This window comes from Dryobates pubescens, chromosome 23 (genome assembly GCF_014839835.1).
Source record: "Dryobates pubescens isolate bDryPub1 chromosome 23, bDryPub1.pri, whole genome shotgun sequence".
Classification (NCBI taxonomy): domain Eukaryota; kingdom Metazoa; phylum Chordata; class Aves; order Piciformes; family Picidae; genus Dryobates; species Dryobates pubescens.
Window position 1 is genome coordinate 8041268 of NC_071634.1, and position 19860 is coordinate 8061127.

At 43.6% G+C, this 19860-nt stretch overlaps 1 protein-coding gene across 3 annotated transcripts in view; it reads left to right on the forward strand.

Moving 5' to 3' along the window:
• ZFYVE28 (zinc finger FYVE-type containing 28) overlaps positions 1-19860 on the forward strand; it is a 125327-nt gene that overhangs the window by 84645 nt on the left and 20822 nt on the right. Inside the window, exon 9 of one of the 3 annotated variants that reach the window (XM_054172380.1) lies at positions 11749-11853. The exons of the other annotated variants lie outside the window; for them this stretch is intronic. Coding sequence (XP_054028355.1) covers positions 11749-11853 — 105 coding nt within the window. The remainder of the gene's footprint in view (positions 1-11748; positions 11854-19860) is intronic. 3 annotated transcript variants of the gene reach the window in all.

Below are 19860 nucleotides of genomic sequence, written 5' to 3' on the forward strand. Positions count from 1 at the left end.
TCTTGATCTACTTTTTCACTGCAAGTAGCTTTGGAAGACATTTGGAGAGCACCTGGATTTTAAACATACAATGTCTTGATGTCATTGCAATCAACTGCCCTGATCTTAGCTGTTTAATGTAACACGGAGTGCCTTGCTGCTAAACATTACCTGGGTCATTACCTCTGTTGGACTTTGGTGTTTTGCAGGAAAAGTGTGTCTGGCAGATAATAAAAAGTGAAGTTCTGCATCAGTAGCTGGGATTAACCTGGGTTCTAAATGCATTTTACTTGAGCTGTGTTTGGGAGAACGGGGCTGATCTGATCATGTTGCCTGTGGGCACAAGTGGATTTTTGAATGTGCTTGAAGGAGCCTAAGAGTGCAGAAGCAGCTTTTAAACCTATTGAAGCATTTCAGCCAAAGCTGGTGGCAGAATAGAGGTCATGGATTAAGGTTCTGCATATTTAATGGCAATAAGGAACTGGGTAACAGGGAGAGGCCATAATGATAGTTGTTAAAGAACATGCCAGGCCATCAGCTCAGCTTTTACGTGCTAGGGACCCAAAACACATCAGGAGGAAACCAGAAGTCATTTTGTTTCACTGTTTGAAGGATAACCTGTTTTGCAGTGAGTGATGTCATATTTCAGGGAAACTGAGGACCATCATAAAGCATAGGGGGAAAAATTAAACAATGTATTGTTTTCTGAATTTCTGTGATAGCTTTCTTGCTTTGTGCCTTACTGTGTCAGTACTCTGGAGCTTTACTGTGTCAGTACTGCGGAGCTGTGTGTGATGCCTGATCGCTCTCTTTGTGGTTGTGTCAAGTTCAGGATAACCCAGTGGGGGTTGCTTGAACCATGAAGCTTTACCATAATAAAAGGGCTACAGAAATAGACCTTTGCTTGACAGCATAGCAATTGAATTAGGAAATATTTTACTTGTAGTGGAATAGAGTCAGAGTTAATTCCTTTTACAAGGTAAACACAGCTAAGCATGCACAAAAGTCAGCTTTGAGAAGGTTCATTTCATCTTCCTTATCCTGAGGTTTGCAGTTGGAAGCTTGCAGGTATGATCCCATTCAAGGCCTTACAAGAGGGTTTTTGAATGAACTTCCTTTTAACAAGTCATTCACAAAGCCCTTTGACGTTTCAGGCTTTAGCAACACTTCAAGTGGAATATTATTTGACAGTAATTATTGAATGTTTAATTAGTGGCCTGGTAAATCATACATCATGTACAAAACTCAGACAATATGTTGACCAGGTTTTTTGCCTCTGTAGGGATATTAAGTGAAGTTTGTGAGAACAAGTCTGGAAAACGCAATAAAATCGTAGCTGTCGTCATCTTTTCAGCCTCCCATGGTTTGTGGACTTTATAACCCCTTCTCCATGTAGTTGTCCAGCCTCTGTTACTGTTGTGTGAATAACCTTGTGTGAGATTTGTCCTTTTACAGTTAGTTCTATAGTTTCATGTTTCTCTGTGTTCTCTTGTTTGCTCTGGGCCTGGCTTTTAACAGCATCACTGAAACAGCTCCCAGTTTCTGCCTGGCCTCTCTGTGCTGGTTTGGATTTTGTAGACCTGAGTTTGCACTTCAGCTATGTCATTGCTTCTTCAGGTTGGACAAGTCACAACTTACTTGATCAGAAGTTGTCCATAGCTTTGACCATTCCTTTTGTCTTTCTCTAACCCTTTTTCCAGTTACACTATTTCTCTTAGTGGTGAGGGAATCATGACTGGACTTACTCAAGACATGAGCACACCATGGATTTGTAGGAGTAATCGTTTTCTGCTGGTTTTCCAGTTGCTTCTAGCATTTGACTTTGTGCTTTTTTGCCAATTGATGAGCTGATGTACTTCTGAAACTTCAAAAAGATGCTGCTTCTGAGCTCAGAGTCTGTTACTCTATATCAGATGCTGCAATTGTTCTCCCTGTGTTTACCAGTTTAATCTCCTCTTGCCATTTTATTACCTATTACTTGAAGGTCCTGTGCAGCTCATCAAACTGCTCTTCTTATGATCACCCTGAATAATTTTGCAGGTAGCAATCATGTAGACCTCATGGGTTTCCCCATATTTACAGCTTGTAGGTGAAAGCAAAACCCTCAGGGTCCTCAAGAACTTCAGTGGTAACATCTTGCTCTTCTGAGAAGTGATTGTGTATCAGGTCCCCCCAGAAACTCCTCCCTGTTCAGGGTTAAGACTTACTTAAGAATTTTGGCCCCTGCCTCTTGATGCTGTATCTCCTTAGTTTTCTTAAAAGCCTTCAGTGAGGTATTTTGGCAGAACCTCTTTGGAAATCTGGAGGCTGCCAGCTGAATCTCCATTCTTCACAAGCTTCTTGACCCCTTCGGGGAGTCCCCAAGAGGTTCCCTCTGCAGAATCCATGCTGCTTTTCCCCAAGTGAAACTTCTCAATACTGGCTACTTGTTTTAGCTTTTGGATATATTTTGATACATGAAGTTGCTTGGTGTGAACATCAGGCTCACATAACCAGAGTTGCTTGAATCCCTTTGGAGTCCTCTTTAAAAATAAGATTGCCACCTTTAAACTCCAGGTATGAAGCAAGTTTTCTATGAGAAGTTACTAATTCATCTGATTTATGTTTGAGTTCTCCTCAAACTCTCAGGTGAGTATTTGTAAATATTTTGTTAACAAGTTACTGGATTTTGTCTGTCTTCACCATAGCCTCTTCCACAGTTAATTTGTTGATTACATCTTAATTCTCTCTATTAATTGAGACTAGAGTGCATCTGTTATTAATTGGCAAGTATTCTATCATTGTAGAAGTAGAGAAATAGGGGTGTGGAGGTGTTTTGTTACTAGACAGTTGCTGCTTTATTAGGAAACATTCCAATATTAAATCCTTCAGTATATTCTGTGAGAGACAGACATGCTGAAGGTCTGAGGACTAGGATGAAAAAATTAGATATCATAGAATCCTAGAATGGTTGGGTTGGGAGGGACCTTCAAGATCATCTAGTTCCAAGCCCCTTGCTGTGAGCCGGGACACCACCTACAGACCAGCATGCTGAAGGCCCCATCCGACCTGCCTTTGAACACTGCCAGGCTTGGAGCCCGCCCAGCTGCTCTGGGCAACCTGTTCCAGTGCCTCACCATCCTCATGGGGAGCAATTTCTTCCTCATGTCTCATCTAAATGGAGCTTTTTCCAGTTAGAAGTCACCACCTCTCGTCCTGTCGCTCCATGCCTTTGTGCAGAGTCCCTCCATATATGTGTAGATCCTTAGTTTTCTCCTGTATATATCTATGCATAGATTTGGTCCTTGCTTCTGATTCACTAGTCATGTTATTGGTAAAAGATAATTCAGTTACACACCAGAACTTTGTGGACCTTTTCTTACTCATGCTGCCTGGGTGGTGACTAATCGCAGCTTTCCAGTGGTATTTTTAAACTGAAGATCACATTAGGCTGCTGTGACTGCTCCCTGCTAGGTGCTTGTGAGTGCCAGCATCACCAGAGGGGAAATGTTGGAGACAGATTATTTTCAGAATGATGGACCCATTAGCTAGAACAGTAAGCAATGCAATATACACAGAATAGCTGCAGGATCTGTGCATTCATCACACTGATAAATGTATTTACTTTCTAGTTACTGTAAGTCACCAACTGGGAGCTGAAAATATCCTTTCTCTTGTCTGAATCAAGCAGCTGTCAAATGTGTGTGTTATGATACAAACTATTTCTTCTAGTAAATCAGCTTTATAGTGTGCAGTGTGACATGCAAGGTGTAATTTTGGTGATTCAGTCAGGTTTCCTGAAATTAATCCTTAAATCTGCAGTAACTTGGTCTTTCAGGCTCCTCTGTCTAGCCTCAATATTCTGTGGAGTTAAAAATCAATATTAAATAGTCTTCTAGTTATGATTTGGGTATTGGCATGTCTTTAGTACTTTTGGTTTTTACATCTTTCTCCTTTATTTACTCCTAAGTATCTCAGACTTAAAGCACCACAGGCACCAAGACTTGGGCAGCAGCATTAATGAGATGCAAATAGGACTCTGCCCTGGCAGGGATGTGCTCAGCAGCTCATCTGCTGAAGGGACAATGTGAGAAGTAAAGGCTGACATGTAGCAAAATCAACTGTTGAAGGCATGAAGTAAGAATAGCACAGATGATGATAAAACCATGACAAAGCAGCATTTGGTGTTTTGGGGGCTGTGGGGGAGGGAGAGGGAACGAAGGGATGTAAGTTAACAGCAAAACCAAGCTTTAGAGCTGTATGAGAGAGGACATGGGCTGAAATTTGGCTGGGGGGGGGCAGGGTAGGTTGGATATAAGGAAAAATTGCTTTGCTGTAAGAGTGGTCAGGCACCCTGCAGGTGCTCCAAAAGCCATGTAGACACATGGCAACCTCAGGACGTGGTTTAAGGGCCATGGTGGTGCTGGGTGAACGGTTGGACTCAGTCCGTTCCAGCTGAGACTCTTCAATGATTCTGTGGAGAGTTCCTTCACCTTCAACTGGAAGCAACCTGTGTAGATTCCCCAAATGCTCATTGTGCCATGGTATTCTGCCTGCTTTTTCCAAGGGGAAAGAAAACTGCCAAGTGTGAAGATCATCTTTATGTTGGTGTTTTGGAAATACTTGGCTTTCTGTGTGTTCCAGAGTCGAAGGGTCCCCGTGAAATAGATCTTTGTGTGTTTTATGAGGTTTGGCAGCTCCTTTCATGCTGTCACACGTTGCTGGTGTCTCCATGTTTTAGCCTTAAATACATGGTTCTGTTGTGTGTTTATCTATATGCTGGCCTTAAACCAGTTCTGATCTAAAAAGGATTTACAAGCTTCCTTTCTGGTCCAGCATGTCTAGCTTAAATGTATGCATTTGGGTCTTTTGACCATTTTCCTGGATCTGTTTGGGGAGGGTGCTTTTGATGAAGCTTTTCACAGTGCACCTGAGTATTTGCCAAAGGCACTGAAACTGGGAGGAAGAAATTCTCATAGTCAGTGAAAGCTCTGGCTGTGTCCTTCAGCTGTTAAATGCTGGTGCTGCTCACATTTATTTGTGGAGGCTTGAAAAATAGACTTTTTTTGGCCATATGCTTGTGCAGTAGAAGGAGGAGGGATGAGGCATCCTTGGAAAAGCATGTTTTGCTGTTTGCTGATCTGTATTGCAGGATGAATAATTTATTCTTCTCCAGCTTGGTATTCAAGTTGTCCCATTTCATAATGTTGCCATCCAGCAGTCTCAACTTGTAGAGATTGTAATATATTTCTGTCTTTAAGTGTGTTTGTAGATTACAATGGACAGCAATCTGAGAGATTTACAGTTCTCCTTCTTCAGTTTGTAGGAATGACTGTGTCAAAAGATGAACACCTGGTTTATCCAGTTGGTTTCTAATTTTGATTCTTCTGCCTGTATTTGATTCTCTTCACTCCTTAGCAACATGTGACATGTATGCACATTTTCAGTACAGCAGCTTGGAGCTCAGTCATTTTACCTTTATCAAATGCATGGAACAGAAGCATTTGCTATATCTGGGGGGACAGGCTAGAATTTACACCTTAAAAACCCCCCAAAACAAAACACCTGAAGCCACACAAATTACCTTCTTTGCTTGTTCTTTAGTTTATAGCATATCACAGTATGACCAAGGTTGGAAGAGACCTCAAAGATCATCAAGTCCAACCTGTCACCACAGACCTCATGACTAGACCATGGCACAAAGTGCCATGTCCAATCCCCTCTTGAACTCCTCCAGGGATGGTGACTCCACCACCTCCCTGGGCAGCACATTCCAATGGCTAACAACTCTCTCTGTGAAGAACTTTCTCCTCATCTCCAGCCTAAACCTCCCTTAGAACAGCTTGAGACTGTGTCCTCTTGTTCTGGTGCTGCTTGCCTGGGAGAAGAGACCAACTTGCCCCTGTCTACAACCTCCCTTCAGGTAGCTGTAGACAGCAATAAGGTCTCCTCTGAGCCTCCTCTTCTCCAGGCTAAACAACCCCAGCTCCCTCATCCTCTCCTCGCAGGGCTGTGCTCAAGGCCTCTCACCAGCCTCGTTGCCCTTCTCTGGACATTTGATTCAAGTGCCCCTTCATTTAAAATGGATTAATTGATACCATGATGCAAATAAATTTGATTAAATGTGTTCAATTCATTCTTTCCTTAGAATATTCCCCATCACAGTAGGACTTAAGGAAATTGTGTCTTTCCATGACAAAGTTGCCTTTTCTGTGAAAATTAATGGACAGCTGTGCATGTTCACATAAACAAAGCCATGTCTGCTTGTGCTGATTAGTCTTGTATCTAGTTATTCAGGAATAAGAAAACTTCTCATCAGTAAGAAGGAAATAGTTGATTGGGAACAAAGTACCAGCTTTTCAGCTGCAGAATGTCCCACAAGCAATCCTTTAACTGGCTGCTGATTGAAATTCCTCTGTTCCCCTTGTCTTCTGTCTCTTTTCTTTGTGCAACTGGATGAATTCAGATTTGGAATAAATGAATTTTTTCAATCCCTTCTTTCTAACAATATGCCTGAAATTAAAAGTGACTTTTAATTAAAAATCACTTTTAATTTGACCTTGTATGTTGAACGCTGATTTTGTGGACCGCTTATCAAATGCAGCAGGAATGAACTGTATTAACTCTTCAACATAGGATCCTGGAATGGGTTGGTTTGGAAGGGACCTTCAAGATCATCTAGTTCTACCCCCTTGCCACGGGCAGGGACATTTCCAGCTAGACCAGGTTGGCCAAGGCCTCATCCAGCCTGGCTTTGCATACTGCTGGGCTTGGAGCCTCCCCAGCTTCTCTGGGCAATACACAGATGCCTACAATGAGTTATAGTACACAAAACAGATTTAAATGCCACTTACTTGAGGGGATTTTGGTGTAGCTGACACGAGGCTTTCAAGTCAGCTCTCATGTAGTGAAATGGAGATCTGTGCCAATTAACTGATGTAACATGGAATGTAACTGTAACCCAAGTAATAGCATTCAGGAAGAGAACATCCCCTAAACCAGGAGAGGTTTAATTAAATGTGAGAGGCTGCAAGCACATTCCAGTAGAAAAGGGCATACAAACCATGATAAAGGTGGCTTTCAGTTTGCTTTTTACCTCAGAATAATTACCAACCATATGGGCAACAGCTTTAAATAAAGGGTTCATTAGTTCAGCCTGACAGTATTCCATGGGAAGAGGCAGCCACATCACCCCATGTCACTTTGCTGCTCTTCAGAATCTGTATTTTTTTTCAGAAGTGCTGATGAATTCTGTTTTTTGTGGGTTTGGCTGCTGGGTTCATCCTCTGCTAGGATGCAACTTTGAAGGAAAGCACAGTAATTAAGACTTCACAACTGAAACAAACTTTTGGCCCCTTACATGGTTCAAACAGTCCCATGAATCCCAAACCAGAACAGCGTTAATTTCAAGCAAGCATGAAATGTGGTGAAGCTGATGTCACCCGTGAGCTGGCGTGGGAAGGAAGGGTCAGCCCCTATTAGCTACAGAATCTATGCACCTACCTTCTCCTCTTAGCATCCTGCTAATGAATGTGTGTGCTGAGCTACCATCAGCTGGTAACAGGAATCATGAGCTGGGAAAAGCAGGTCAATTCACCTCAGGATCTATGAGCATCATAGAAAAGCTGAGCAAAGCTGCAGGCAGACACTAATGAGAAGAAAATTCTACAAAGAGGTATCCTGAGTCTGTGTGTACAGAGAGGGAATGCAGTGAGCATGTCAGGAGTCTGTCTTTATTTTGTCTGTTGTGTTTTGTTGTTGTTTGGGGATTTTTGTTTGTTTGGGGGTGTGTGTGTGTGTTTTGGTTTTTCTTTTAAGAGCTGTTTAGAATACTGAGAAGGTTCAAACCAGAGTTATCATTATTGGAGTCTCGTTTCTTGGTACTAAATAAACCCAGAATCTCTTACCTGGAGAGTTGCAGCCTGAATATGCACCAGAAATAAACATGGTAAATAATAAATACTGTTTCTGGTACTAGAATTCAATCTGTGTCGGTGCACAGGAGTGAGGAAAAAAATATTTACTCGTTGTAATTATCTGAGCTACACATCCTTTGTGACAACAAACCAACCTCCCTGAGCATGGCTTGTGTCAAGTGTGTCCAAGCAGTCTCCCTTGCCAAATGCTGACTGACCAGATGGATATCTGATCCTGAAACCAGGGATGGCTCAGCATGGCCAGCTTTGTACACCAAGGGAGAGAGGGACTGGAGCAAAACGACAGTGTGTACGAAGCAGTTGAGAATGTTAAATGGTGCTAGGGCTTAAAAACAGGTGAGATAGTGGAGCTGATGAGAACAAGTTATGCTGATATTGAGAGGTGAGATCAGTGGAAGAGAGAGGAAGTAAAGTTTGTACACTGGCCAGAGAACATCTGAGAAGATGAAAATAAAGATAGCATTGAGATCGTTGATAATGTCAGCTGGTTGTGTGCCTTTATGGTCAGAGGTTTGCTTACCATCAAGACCTAGCACTTTGTGCTGCCTTTATTGTTTTGCCTTCTGGGTTGGATTGTCCACTCCCCAAAATTGGCTTAAGATAGAAAGTGATTTCCTGACTTGGGACAGTGTTAACAATTAATAATACCTGTTCTTAATAGAGAAGTAATACTTAATGTGTTGGTTGGTTTGGTTTGTGTTTTGGCCTGGAGTGTTTAAATAACCCCAAAACGGAGAACTGTGGTTCTTAGGCACAATCCAATGAGCTAACACTTTTTCTAAGAACTGGGAAACTCAAAGTCTTTAAAATCAGACAAACAAAATCTCTGGAAAACCACAACCTAAGAAAATGAAATTTAAGGTCTTAAATAGCTTCATAATTTTTTTTCATGTACTGTTGGTAACTGAGATACTGTGACTGGACTCTGCTATGAGCATAGGCTGAGGAAGCTGGGGTTGTTCAGCTGAGACAAGAAAAGACCCTGGGGGGACCTTGGAGCTGCCTTCCAGTACCTGTAGGGATCCTACAGGAAAGCTGCAGAGGGACTTTTCATAAGGGTGTCTAGAGGCAGGACAAGGGGGAATAGTTTGAAGCTGAGGGAGAGTAGGATTAGACTGGATCTGAGGAAGTCCTTCAGTAAGAGGGTGTTGACACTCTGGAATAGGCTGCCTAGGGAGGTTGTGGATGCTTCCTCCTTGGGAGGTGTTCAAGGCCAGGTTGGGTGAGGCCTCGAGCAGCCAAATCTAGTTGAGAGGTGCCCCTGACCATGGCAGGGAGGTTAAAGTGGATGATCTGAGTTCCCTTCCAACCTGAGCCAGTCTAGGATTTTGAGTATATAAGGCAGACACGCACAGAAAGCACTGAAGGAAGCAAACCTGATGACTTCCAGAAAATGCGTTACTACCCAAGTGAGTTGGCAGAAGTATTACACTGAAAAATCTGGACACAGTGACAGTGAGGAGGTGAGAGGGAATAAAGTATTGAGTTTGCTAGTTGTCCTTGTTCCCTGGTTCTGCTGTTGAGAGCTTGCTTTATTGTGAACAATACATTTCATCCTTGCAAGACAGCTTCTCCTTGCTCAATCATGCTGTGAAATCACGGGCTAATGGGTTTTTTAATATCATTGAGCTGCCATAAAGCAGATACTAAAAGTACATTTTAGTAGCATGACCATATTGGAAGATTGGCTGGGTAAAGGTGATGAGCTATAAAAAGAGTGATCCTTTGTTTAAATGCATATATCTCTTCATAATGAGCAGAATTAGCAAGGGAAATTACATAAAACGAATGCAAGTTAAATAGATTTTTGTTCAAGTCTGATAAAATTATTTTCCAGTTGTGACAGCTCTCCTTTCAACTGCAGCACAGTGCACTGGGGATTTATCTCCAAATTGGCAATCAGAAATGAGGAGCATGAAGGGGTACATTTTCCAAGTGATTAGTGGGAGGTATGCAAACAAATCCTATTATTTCTTGGTGGGACTGGAGCGCATACCTTCCATCCACCGCTTTGAAGAGTTCCCCTTAAGCATTCTTCCAGGCTCCTGGCTGCAAAAAATAGCTACAACACTGAATTTGTGAGAAGAAAAGAATTTGGTGTGTAGGTGGTTGTAAGATGTACCCTGCATACACCTACAAATCAAAAGAGCATGCAAAATATCTGCTAGTAAATGTGGAGAAGTAAGGTCAAATCATCCTGACCTACATAATGGCATCTCTTTTAACTAAAGATACTTCTTAGGCTTCCCTCTGCATTGTTCAAAGGTTTATGTTGACTGAGCATTTGAGTTCAGCAGACTTGAATGATCCTTCTGCACTGCCTGGAGACAATGCAGCTTTGATACCTCTACCCAAGATCACATATTTTCATATCTAGTATGATTTTTTTTCATTTCATTTTTTTCCCCCCAGCTTATGACATTTCCAGAGGCTGAGCAGTAAATTATTACTGAATAAAAAAAGTGATCTCTCCAGGGTAGTTCTTTAGTGCTGAGGAAACTTTTTGTTTTGTAGTTTTATTTTGGTAATAGGGGTGGAAGAAGTGGAACAAGTTCTGCACCGTGAGGGTGGTGGAACACTGTGACAGGTTGTCCAGGGAGGTAGTTCAGGCCACATCCCTGGAGATATTCAAGGACAGGCTTGACAAGGCTCTGATTTAGTGGAGGATGCTCCTGCTGACTGCAGAGGCATTGGACTGGATGACCTTTGGAGGTCCCTTCCAACCCAAACCATTCTGTTTTTAAGGTGTAAACTGATGTGTTCTTGAAAGGCTTTGCCTTAGCCCAGGGACGACAGAGACAAGTTTTGTACCATTCCTTTCAATTGTACCATGCACTTAAATGACTTGTGTTTTTTTTACTTCATGGCTAGTACTCTGGTGGAGTATCAGTGGCTTGCTATGGGACTGTTTCTTCCTTCTCATCTGTTGATTTAAAGCACAAAATTTGAGGTTACAGACTCAGAGCAAACTCAGGGCTAGGTGTGTTACCTTTATCCCCACCAAAGACTCAGCTTTCTGCTTTCCCACAGCCCTTTTCCTTCCCATAGGGAAGAAGCCTAGAGCAAGCTTGTCATGATATTTTAGCAGCTCTTGAAGTTTATGGTTTAAGGTGTCTTGGCTTAAAACATGCAGTTACTTTATAAACTTCCAGTTTTGCTAGATCTGAGTTACAACATTAAACCACCCTCAGCAGCACAGGCAGGCTGTTCCCTCTGTACCCTATGAAAATGTAAGCTCCCTGAATGTTTTCATCCTTGGTTCTTTCCTGAATGTTTCCATGTTTTCATGTATGGAAAACCAAACAAAACCAACAAACAACCCACCCCAAACCAAAATCAAACAAACAAAAAACCAAACCAAAACAACAAAGTAGATTGAAGGGTTTTATCAGCTGTGTGCCCACTGCCTTGCCAGATTGTCCTTTTGGGAAGAGACCAGACTAGGTTTGTATGATGCCAGAACAAGAGGACACAGTCTCAAAGTGTGTCAGGAGAAGTTGAGGCTGGAGGTGAGGAGAAAGTTCTTCCCAGAGAGAGTTGTTAGCCATTGGAATGTGCTGCCCAGGGAGATGGTGGAGTCACTGTCCTTGGAGGTGTTTAAGAGGGGATTGGATGTGGCACTTGGTGCCACGGTTTAGTGGTCATGAGGTGTTGGGTGACAGGTTGGACTTGAGGATCTTTGAGGTCTTTTCCAACCTTGTTGATTCTATGCCCTGAAGAGCAGAATTACCAGGGCCAGCTTCTGTACAAGCCATGAGTTATCACACTGCTCTGTTTCTTGGGGATTTTCTTTGGTTTTGTTTTTCACCTTTGATGCTTCAGCAGTTCATTTTGTCTCCGTATGTTTTTTCAGTTCTCAGGATGGCTTACGTGATTCCCCCCTCAGCTCCATCTCCAGCAGTGACTATGAGAGTGTTTCTGTCACTACATGTAGTCTCTCCAGCATATACGCTCTGAGGTAATCGCATCACTTCAGTCAGATCTGACAAATGCTCTTGGGTTATGCTTGGTTAAAAACTTGCACTGAATTAACAATCAAGTGACAGCAACACTTGTGAGTATTCTTCTTTGTGAACAGCAGGTGCTCTTTGGTTTGGTGGGTTATTTTTGTTGGTGGTGGTGGTTGTTTTTTTCCTGGCAGGTTGTTTTTTAGTGCTGTGGCAGTTGAGAGACAACTATTTAGAGAGGAGTTTTAATGCATACAGGGCAACAAGGCTGGTGAGAGGCTTCAAGCACAAGCCCTATGAGGAGGGAGCTGGGATTGTTTAGCCTGCAGAAGAGGAGGCTCAGGGGAGACCTTACTGCTCTCTACAACTACCTGAAAGGGGGGTTGTAGACAGGAGGGGGTTGGTCTCTTTTCCCAGGCAACCAGCACCAGAGCAAGAGGACACAGTCTCAAGTTGTGCCAGGGGAGGTTTAGGCTGGCAGGTGAGGAGAAAGTTCTTCACCAAGAGAGTTGTTGGCTGTTGCAATGGGCTGCCCAGGGAGGCGGTGGAGTCACCGTCCCTGGAGGTGTTCAAGAGGGGACTGGACATGGCACTTGGTGCCATGGTTTAGTTGTCATGAGGTGTTGGGTGACAGGTTGGACTTGATCTCTGAGGTCTTTTCCAATCTTATTGATTCTCTGATTCTATTTTGTGTCCATGAGCTCCCTCTAATTTTTCCATACAACATTTCTTCAGGTTTTAGCTTGAGAAGTACCCATGGGTCATTGTTTGCTATTTTGGTTTTGATTGGAAGGAAAAAGCTGTTGGGCCTGTAGAAACCCTTTGAGACCCAAGGACCTCAAATCAGCTTGTGATTTACTGCCTTAGACTCTTTCCATCATCAGCTAGTGCTGGGTAATTTCTTAAGCTGTATTCATCCCACCTAATTTTAGGCACCAAACTGATATACCTGAATTAGGAGCTTTGTTGCTTCAGGTTGAATGGAGAAAAGTGCAAGTCTTGGTTAAGAGTGTAATTTGTTGAAATGCATCTGGGTCAAAGATCTTCAGTCTTAAATGAGAGCTATGATTGCATGCTTTGATTACTGACTGTGCTCACACAGTCATCTGAGAAACATTTTAAAACCATGCTTGAGATTTCTAGACCAAAAATTGGAGAGAGAAGGGGGGGGAAAAAACAGCAAAGGTACAGAGTGTCAGGGTTTTTTTTCCTAAGGAAAAGTTGCTTATTTCATTTGTACCCAATCTGTGTAGAAGGTTCCTTCCTGGAAGGTCAAGAAGTTTAAATGTTTAGCCTAGTTGAGAAGAGAATCTGCAAAATGGTCACTAAGCAGTGCCCAGACTCCAGCTGTCCATCAGCAGTAAACTTTCTCAGCAAACATAAGGAAGAAGGTCTGTACTCTGAGGGTGGTGGAACACTGGAACAGGTTGCCCATGGAGGTGGTAGAGGCCACATCCCTGGAGGCATTCAAGGTAAAGCTTGATGGGGCTCTGAGCAGCCTTCACTAGTTGGAGATGTCCCTGCTGAATGCAGGAGAGTTGGACTAGATGACCTTTATATGTATAGAATGACACCTCATGACTAACTAAACTGTGGCTTCAAGTGCCACGTCCAATCCTTTTTTGAACACCTTCAGGGATGGTGACTCCACCACCTCCCTGGGCAGCACATTCCAATGGCTAACAACTCTCTCTGGGAAGAACTTTCTCCTCACTTCCAGCCTAAACTTCCCCTGGCACAGCTTGAGACTGTGTCCTCTCGTTCTGGTGCTGGTTGTCTGGGAAGAGAGACCAACCCCCACCTGTCTATGACCTCCCTTTCAGGTAGTTGTAGAGAGCAAGAAGGTCTTCCCTGAGCCTCCACTTCTCCAACCAATTCGGTGTTCTGTGTATTTCAGAAAACTTCAGAGAAGCTGTGGCTTTATGCAGACCCTCAAGGGTATGCAGAATTTGTTTCTTAAATCAGTATGACTGTGGAATAATCCTACTGACTCAAGTGGGAATGAGATGTTTGTGTCTACAGTGGGGAAGCAGCAATTGGTCCATTCTTTGAATTAGCTCCAGGAAACACACCATCCATTTCCCTCCCCCCCCCCTTTTTAATGGTTTCTTTTCAAGAATGTTCTTTCTCAAACAGTTTTTAACATAACCCTGACTTACTGGATTTTTAAATTGGCAGCTACTAAAATACCTTGCTAGGATTTTATCCCTATTCAGCGTTGGAAGCAGTAAAATCAGTCATTTTCCAAACTAAACTGCAGAAAATGTGTCAGTCAGCTTTCAAGAGGCATTACAATTCTTGGGCAAGATCCTGAGAGAGCCATTAACTTGAGGGGGAACCTGAGTGAAGGTTATTCCCCTGATGCAGAATGGGGTGATGTGCTTAAAGCCGAGAAGGAACCGAACTTCTCTGAAAGACACAAGCCAGAAAATGACAAGGAAAGTGGTGGTTTGGGGGTGCTGAGGAAAAATAAGTCATCACAGAATGATTTGGGTTGAAAGGGGCCCTTTAAAGGTTACCTAGTCCAGCCCCACTGCAGTGAGCAGGGACATGTTTAACTACATTGGGTTGCGCCAGAGCCCCTTTCAAGCCTGACCTTGAATGTCACCCGGGATGGAGCTTCCACCACTGCCCTGGGCAACCTGTTGCAGTGTATGTCACAGCCTGAAACTATCACAATGTACCACCACCCTCATAGTACAGTGAGGTAACAGGAGAATAAGGCAGCTACAAGTAGTTGTTTTCAAGCCTTGTTGGAGTTTGTGATGTGAGACAGGGCAAGGGAGGATGAAATACTGGCAATTCTGTGTTTAAGTGTTTGCCTGCCTAGATAAAAGCCACTCCCTTCAGGTTAAGGTTCTGATGAGCCAGTAAAGAGCAGCTTTAAATACAGATAATAATTTGAAAACTAAGTTTAATGATAAATAGATTCCTTCCCTGGCCAGCAGTCACTTTTCTTTTTAAGGTGTGTCACTGTGGCTTAAATATTGGTGTTTTGAGGTACTTTTTTCTGTGGTTCCTAGCCATTGATAAAAATTGGTGGTGAAGTTTCAGGCTCTGTTATTTAGTCTGTAGAAGGAGGGTTCTGCAGTCTGTTGTGACTCAAGTGTATGCCAAAACAGCAAGACTCCACTGGGGGGGCTCCAAGCCTGGCAGGGTTCGAAGGCAGGTTGAGTAAGCTGGTCAAAGCAGGGGTGTCCATCTCCATGGCAGAATGTTGCAGAAGGTCAGAACTAAATGATCTTGAAGGTCTCTTCCTACCCAATCCATTCTAGGATTCTGTGGTCTGGAACATTTGTCTGTTTCTGTCAGAATATCTGTATTGGGGTACATGTGGGCAGAGTCCACAGTTGTTGGTTTGCTGGTATAGTTGAAGGATATCACTTATTTATTGACTGCACCATGCAATATGCCAGAGGGACCTGGACAAGCTGGAGAGGTGGTTCCACATGAGCCTCATGAGGTTCAACAAGGCCAAGTGCAAGGTCCTGCACCTGGATTGGGACAATCCCCATTATCAGTACAGGCTGCAGCCCTGCAGAGAAGGAGGTACTGGTGGGTGAAAAGGTGGATGTGTGCCAGCAATGTGCATTTGCAGCCTGTAAGGTCAGTCAGATCCTGGGCTGTATCAAAAGCAGCATGGCCAGCAGGTTGAGAGAGGTGATTATGCTGCTCTGGTAAGACCTCACCTGGAGTACTGTGTCCAGCTCTGGGGCCCTCAACACAAGAAGAATATGGACCTGATGGAGAGAGTCCAGAGGGCCATGAAAATGATGAGGGCTGGAACCTCTGTTCTATGAAAACAGAATGACTTCTGGAGGAGATGCTGCTCCTGCGCGGTGCTTTTGAACTGCAAGCTGTGTGAGGCTGTGCCGCTTGGTAGAGCTCTGGCACTCAAGCACAGCGAGGACGATTCATATGCATATTAGCAGCGTTACAAACAGGCTGCTGTGCACAACCTTCTTGCTTTGCCTCTAAATCCCTTGGCCCAACAACCAGCTGAGCAGTACCAGCAAAACAAAGAAGTCAGTGCTGATGAGGTCTGTCAGCTTTTGCTGATGGTAGTAGTCAGCCAGACATATGCGACTGAAGCAGATGTCTCGAGCTTTTCACTGCCGTCTGGATGCGTCTCATGCCCATCTTCTTCTTCTTTCCTCTGCAAGACAACAGAAAAAAATCAAATCTCCAAATGGTGCAGCATTTTTCAAGCCATAGCCTTCCCTTTTAAGAAATTCCACCAGGAATTTTGGGTATGTTATCTGTGTATCTTTGGCTTCAGTAACAAGGAGCTGATGCTGATCTTATTTTCTCAAGGAATGACCTGGGCAGCTGGTGTGAGCTGTTTGTCAGTGAGAGCTCCTTACAGGGGGAAGGTGAAAATTCAAGTGGTTGAACTTTGTTGGACTCTCCCTATTGAAATGATAAACTTTCTGTTTTAGCCATATTTAGCCAAATATCTGATATGGTTGAAGTGAGGAGTGGCTGACACTCTGACAGGCTGTGCAGGGCAAGCAGAGAGACCTGTGCCTGGGGAGGAATGACCCTCTGTACCAGTACAGGTGAGGGATGACCTGCTGGAAAGCATCTCTGCAGAGAAGGATCTAGGACTGCTTGTGGATAAGTTCACCAGGAGGCAGCAATGTGCCCTTGTGGCCAAGAAAGGAAATGGTCTTCTGCCTTGAGAAGTGTGTGGCCAGCAGGGGAGGGTCTCCTTCCCCTGTACTCTGCTCTGGTGAAGCTGCGTTTGGAGTATTGTGTCCAGTTCTGGGCTTCCCAGTTCAAGAGAGACAGGGAACTTCCAGAGAGAGCCTGATGGAGGGCCACAAAGATACTGAGAGGACTGGAGCATCTTTTTTATGAGGAGAAGTTGAGAAATCTGAGGCTGTTTATCCTTGAAGAGCAGACTGAGAGGGGGTCTTCTCAATGCTGATCAATAGCTAAAGGCTGGAGGGTCATGAGAATAGGACTGGACTCTTCAGTGGTGGCCAGTGATAGGACAAGGGGCAGCAGGTACAAACTAGAACACAGGAGCCCTGGAGCAGGCTGCCCAGTCTCCAGCAGGTGTGGAGTCTCCTTCTCTTGAGAATTTCAGAACCCTTCTGGACACATTTCTGTGCAACCTGATACAGGAGAACCTGTGGTAGCAGGGGAGTTGGACTTAGATCTCCAGAGTCCCTTCCAGCCCCACCATTCTGTGATTCTATGATAAAATATGTTCCTCTCTGTGTAAATGAAGTCAACATAGGCAATATTTTAAGCTGACTAACATCAGTGGCAGAAGCAAGAAGTCTCTTGAAGCAAATTGGGTGTGTGCCCCAAAATTTGGCTTTTGGGGACTGTATTGCAGGTGCTGGACCATATTCATCTGTCTGGAGACTGACAGAAGTGATCAGTGTGGATCTGTGGTCCTGTTTCTGCATAGCTTTCATTTTTAGCACATTGGTCACGTTTGTAATCATGCTCATTGCAATGATGTGTAAAAATCTGGTGTTGAATGTCACTGGGTGATCCCTTTGCTACTCACAGAGCATGAATTGCTAGCTTTCAGGGATTAGATGTTATTTTACAGATCTTGTCTCCTCCCCCCCCAAAAAAAACCCTCAACAATCCCAAACCTTAGAAGAGCATGCTTGGGAGTTTTGAGATGAGATGTAATTAACTAAAATCACTACAGCAACCTCGGTTTTTGCAGAATTGTTGGCCTTCTCTAAACCCAAGATATGTTGTAAACCCACACTTAGAGCAGAGGAGGAAAAAGAAAGGGTTTCCTCATATTTACAGCTACATTGGAGGTGAAAAATGAAGAGAAAAACCTTTCTTTTCTAATTAAAGTTGTAAAGCTCCACCTAATACTTTAATTAGCTTTTTTTCAGCTGTGACTCCCACGTCTGGATACCGAACTCCTGTGGGATTCTCCTAGACCCTGTGAGGCTTTAGTGCTTCAGCTGGTGGCTCAGTGTGTTTGAGGGAAGCGATGGAGGTGATACAAAAACCTTGTGCTACTAAATTTCTGGATGCCTCAGAGGTTCTCTTGCATTTTGCAGTGCTGCATCTGTGCTGGGGGATTGGACTTGATGATTTCTGGAGGTCCCTTCCAATCTCTGCCATTTTATGATTAGATGATTCTACATCTCGTGTTTCAGCTGCAAGTCGGGAGAGTATCTGGGGTGCATCAAGAGAAACGTGTTCAGCAGGTCTAGGGAGGTTCTCCTTCCCCTCTTTTCTACCCTGGTGAAACCACACCTGTAATACTGTGTCCAGTTTTGGGCTTCCCAGTACAAGACAGACAGGGATCTGCTGGAAAGAGTCCCAACAGAGCTCCAGGGATGATTTTGGCGCTTGAACATCTGTGCTGTGAGGAAAGACTGAGAGACCTGGGGCAGTTTAGCCTTGAGAGGAGGATGCTTGAGGTGTGGTATTGTCAAAGTCTATAAATATCTGAGGGGTGGGTGTCAGGATGAAGGTGCCAGGCTCTTTGGTGGTGCTCAGTGATAAGAGCAACAGGTACCATGTGGAACACAGGTTCTGTCTCAACATGAGGAGACACTTCTTTACAATGAGGGTGACAGAATCCTGGAGCAGGCTGCCCAGAGATGCTGTGGAGTCTGTTTCTCTGGAGACTTTCAAAACCCACCTGGCTATGTTCTTGTGTGATCTGCCCCAGGTGATCCTGCTTTGGCAGGGGGATTGGACTCAATGATCTTTCAAGGTCACTTCCAACCCCTAGCATTCTGTGATTGTCTGCTGTAATTGGATGGTAAATTAATTCACGTTTTACTCTGCCAAACAGAGTAGCTGCCTGTGTGTTGCAGAGAATGTGGCTGAAGAGCTCTATGAAATGACTCTTTGCCCTTGGAAATATTTGTATCCAGCTTCTCTGACCTGTGGGAAGCTCTGGATAATGGGTAAAAGCTGGGGCTGATGCCTTCCTGTCCCTGTATCTGATGTCAGAGCTGATACGTGACATACCATTTCTTCAAGTGCTGTATTATTTCTTTTCTAGACTCCTAGTTTTCCAGTTCAGGATTACTTTTGAAGTTTAAATAGCTCTGTGCTCTCATCTCCTATCATTTGTCTTTTTTGCAGTGTGAGTCAACGTTTGAGAGCTTTTAATGCCTGTTTGATAGTAAAGAAATGTTAGGGAAAAGCACTGTGTGGTGGAAGTGAGAAAAATCTTAGTAGAACCTAACCAATATTTTAACTTCTTATATTTCTAGTTCTATTTTTTCCCTTGTTTTTTACAGTATCTTGCAGATTTGGTCCTTTTTTTTTGGTTTAAATTCTAAGAAAGCCAGGACTTTGCAAGTATCTGACATTCCATCTGATGATTAGAAAGCAGCCCTGCTGATTACTAGTGCTCTTAAGTGATTTGTTCATATGCACTCTTACAGAAGTTCTATCTATCATGACCAAAAAAGCAATGTGAGTGAGAGTGCTGCTCCAGTTGGTAAATCTGCACTGGCAGTGTTGGTTGTTTTCATTCCCATGGGAAACAGTTTGTTTGCATTCTTCTGTAAAGCCAGGCCAGTGTGGTAGTGAGTTGGAGTAAGTCACATGCCAGTGGCGGTGGATCTCTTCAGCAAGATGCTGCTTTAACAACTCTGTTCATTTTGTGAAGTCCCAACGTGGGAAGTACAAGGAGAATGCTCCAAGTTGAGGTTTGAAGCTCTGAGGAAGGATTCAGGATGTACTCCCAAAGGATTAGGAAGCTATAGCAGCTGCCAGGGTGTGCAGCAGTTGTTGCTGTTGGTTTCAAGTTCAGTAATCTTCAGAGATTTTTCGTTATTATTTTTTTTCTGAAGATACCACTTAGGAGCCATGGCTAATCCTATTAGCCAAACTCCTTATGCTGATCAGCCAGCCTCAGACTGCCCACCTCTACTGGAGCAAAAGAATCTGGGAAGAGACTTCAGCAAATCTTGCAGTGTTTAAAAAAAACCTAATTCCCCCTGCTGAGGAATTCAAAAGGTTGACAGCAGATGGGGCTTCTAGCACATGTCCTGATGGAGCTGGCTGCT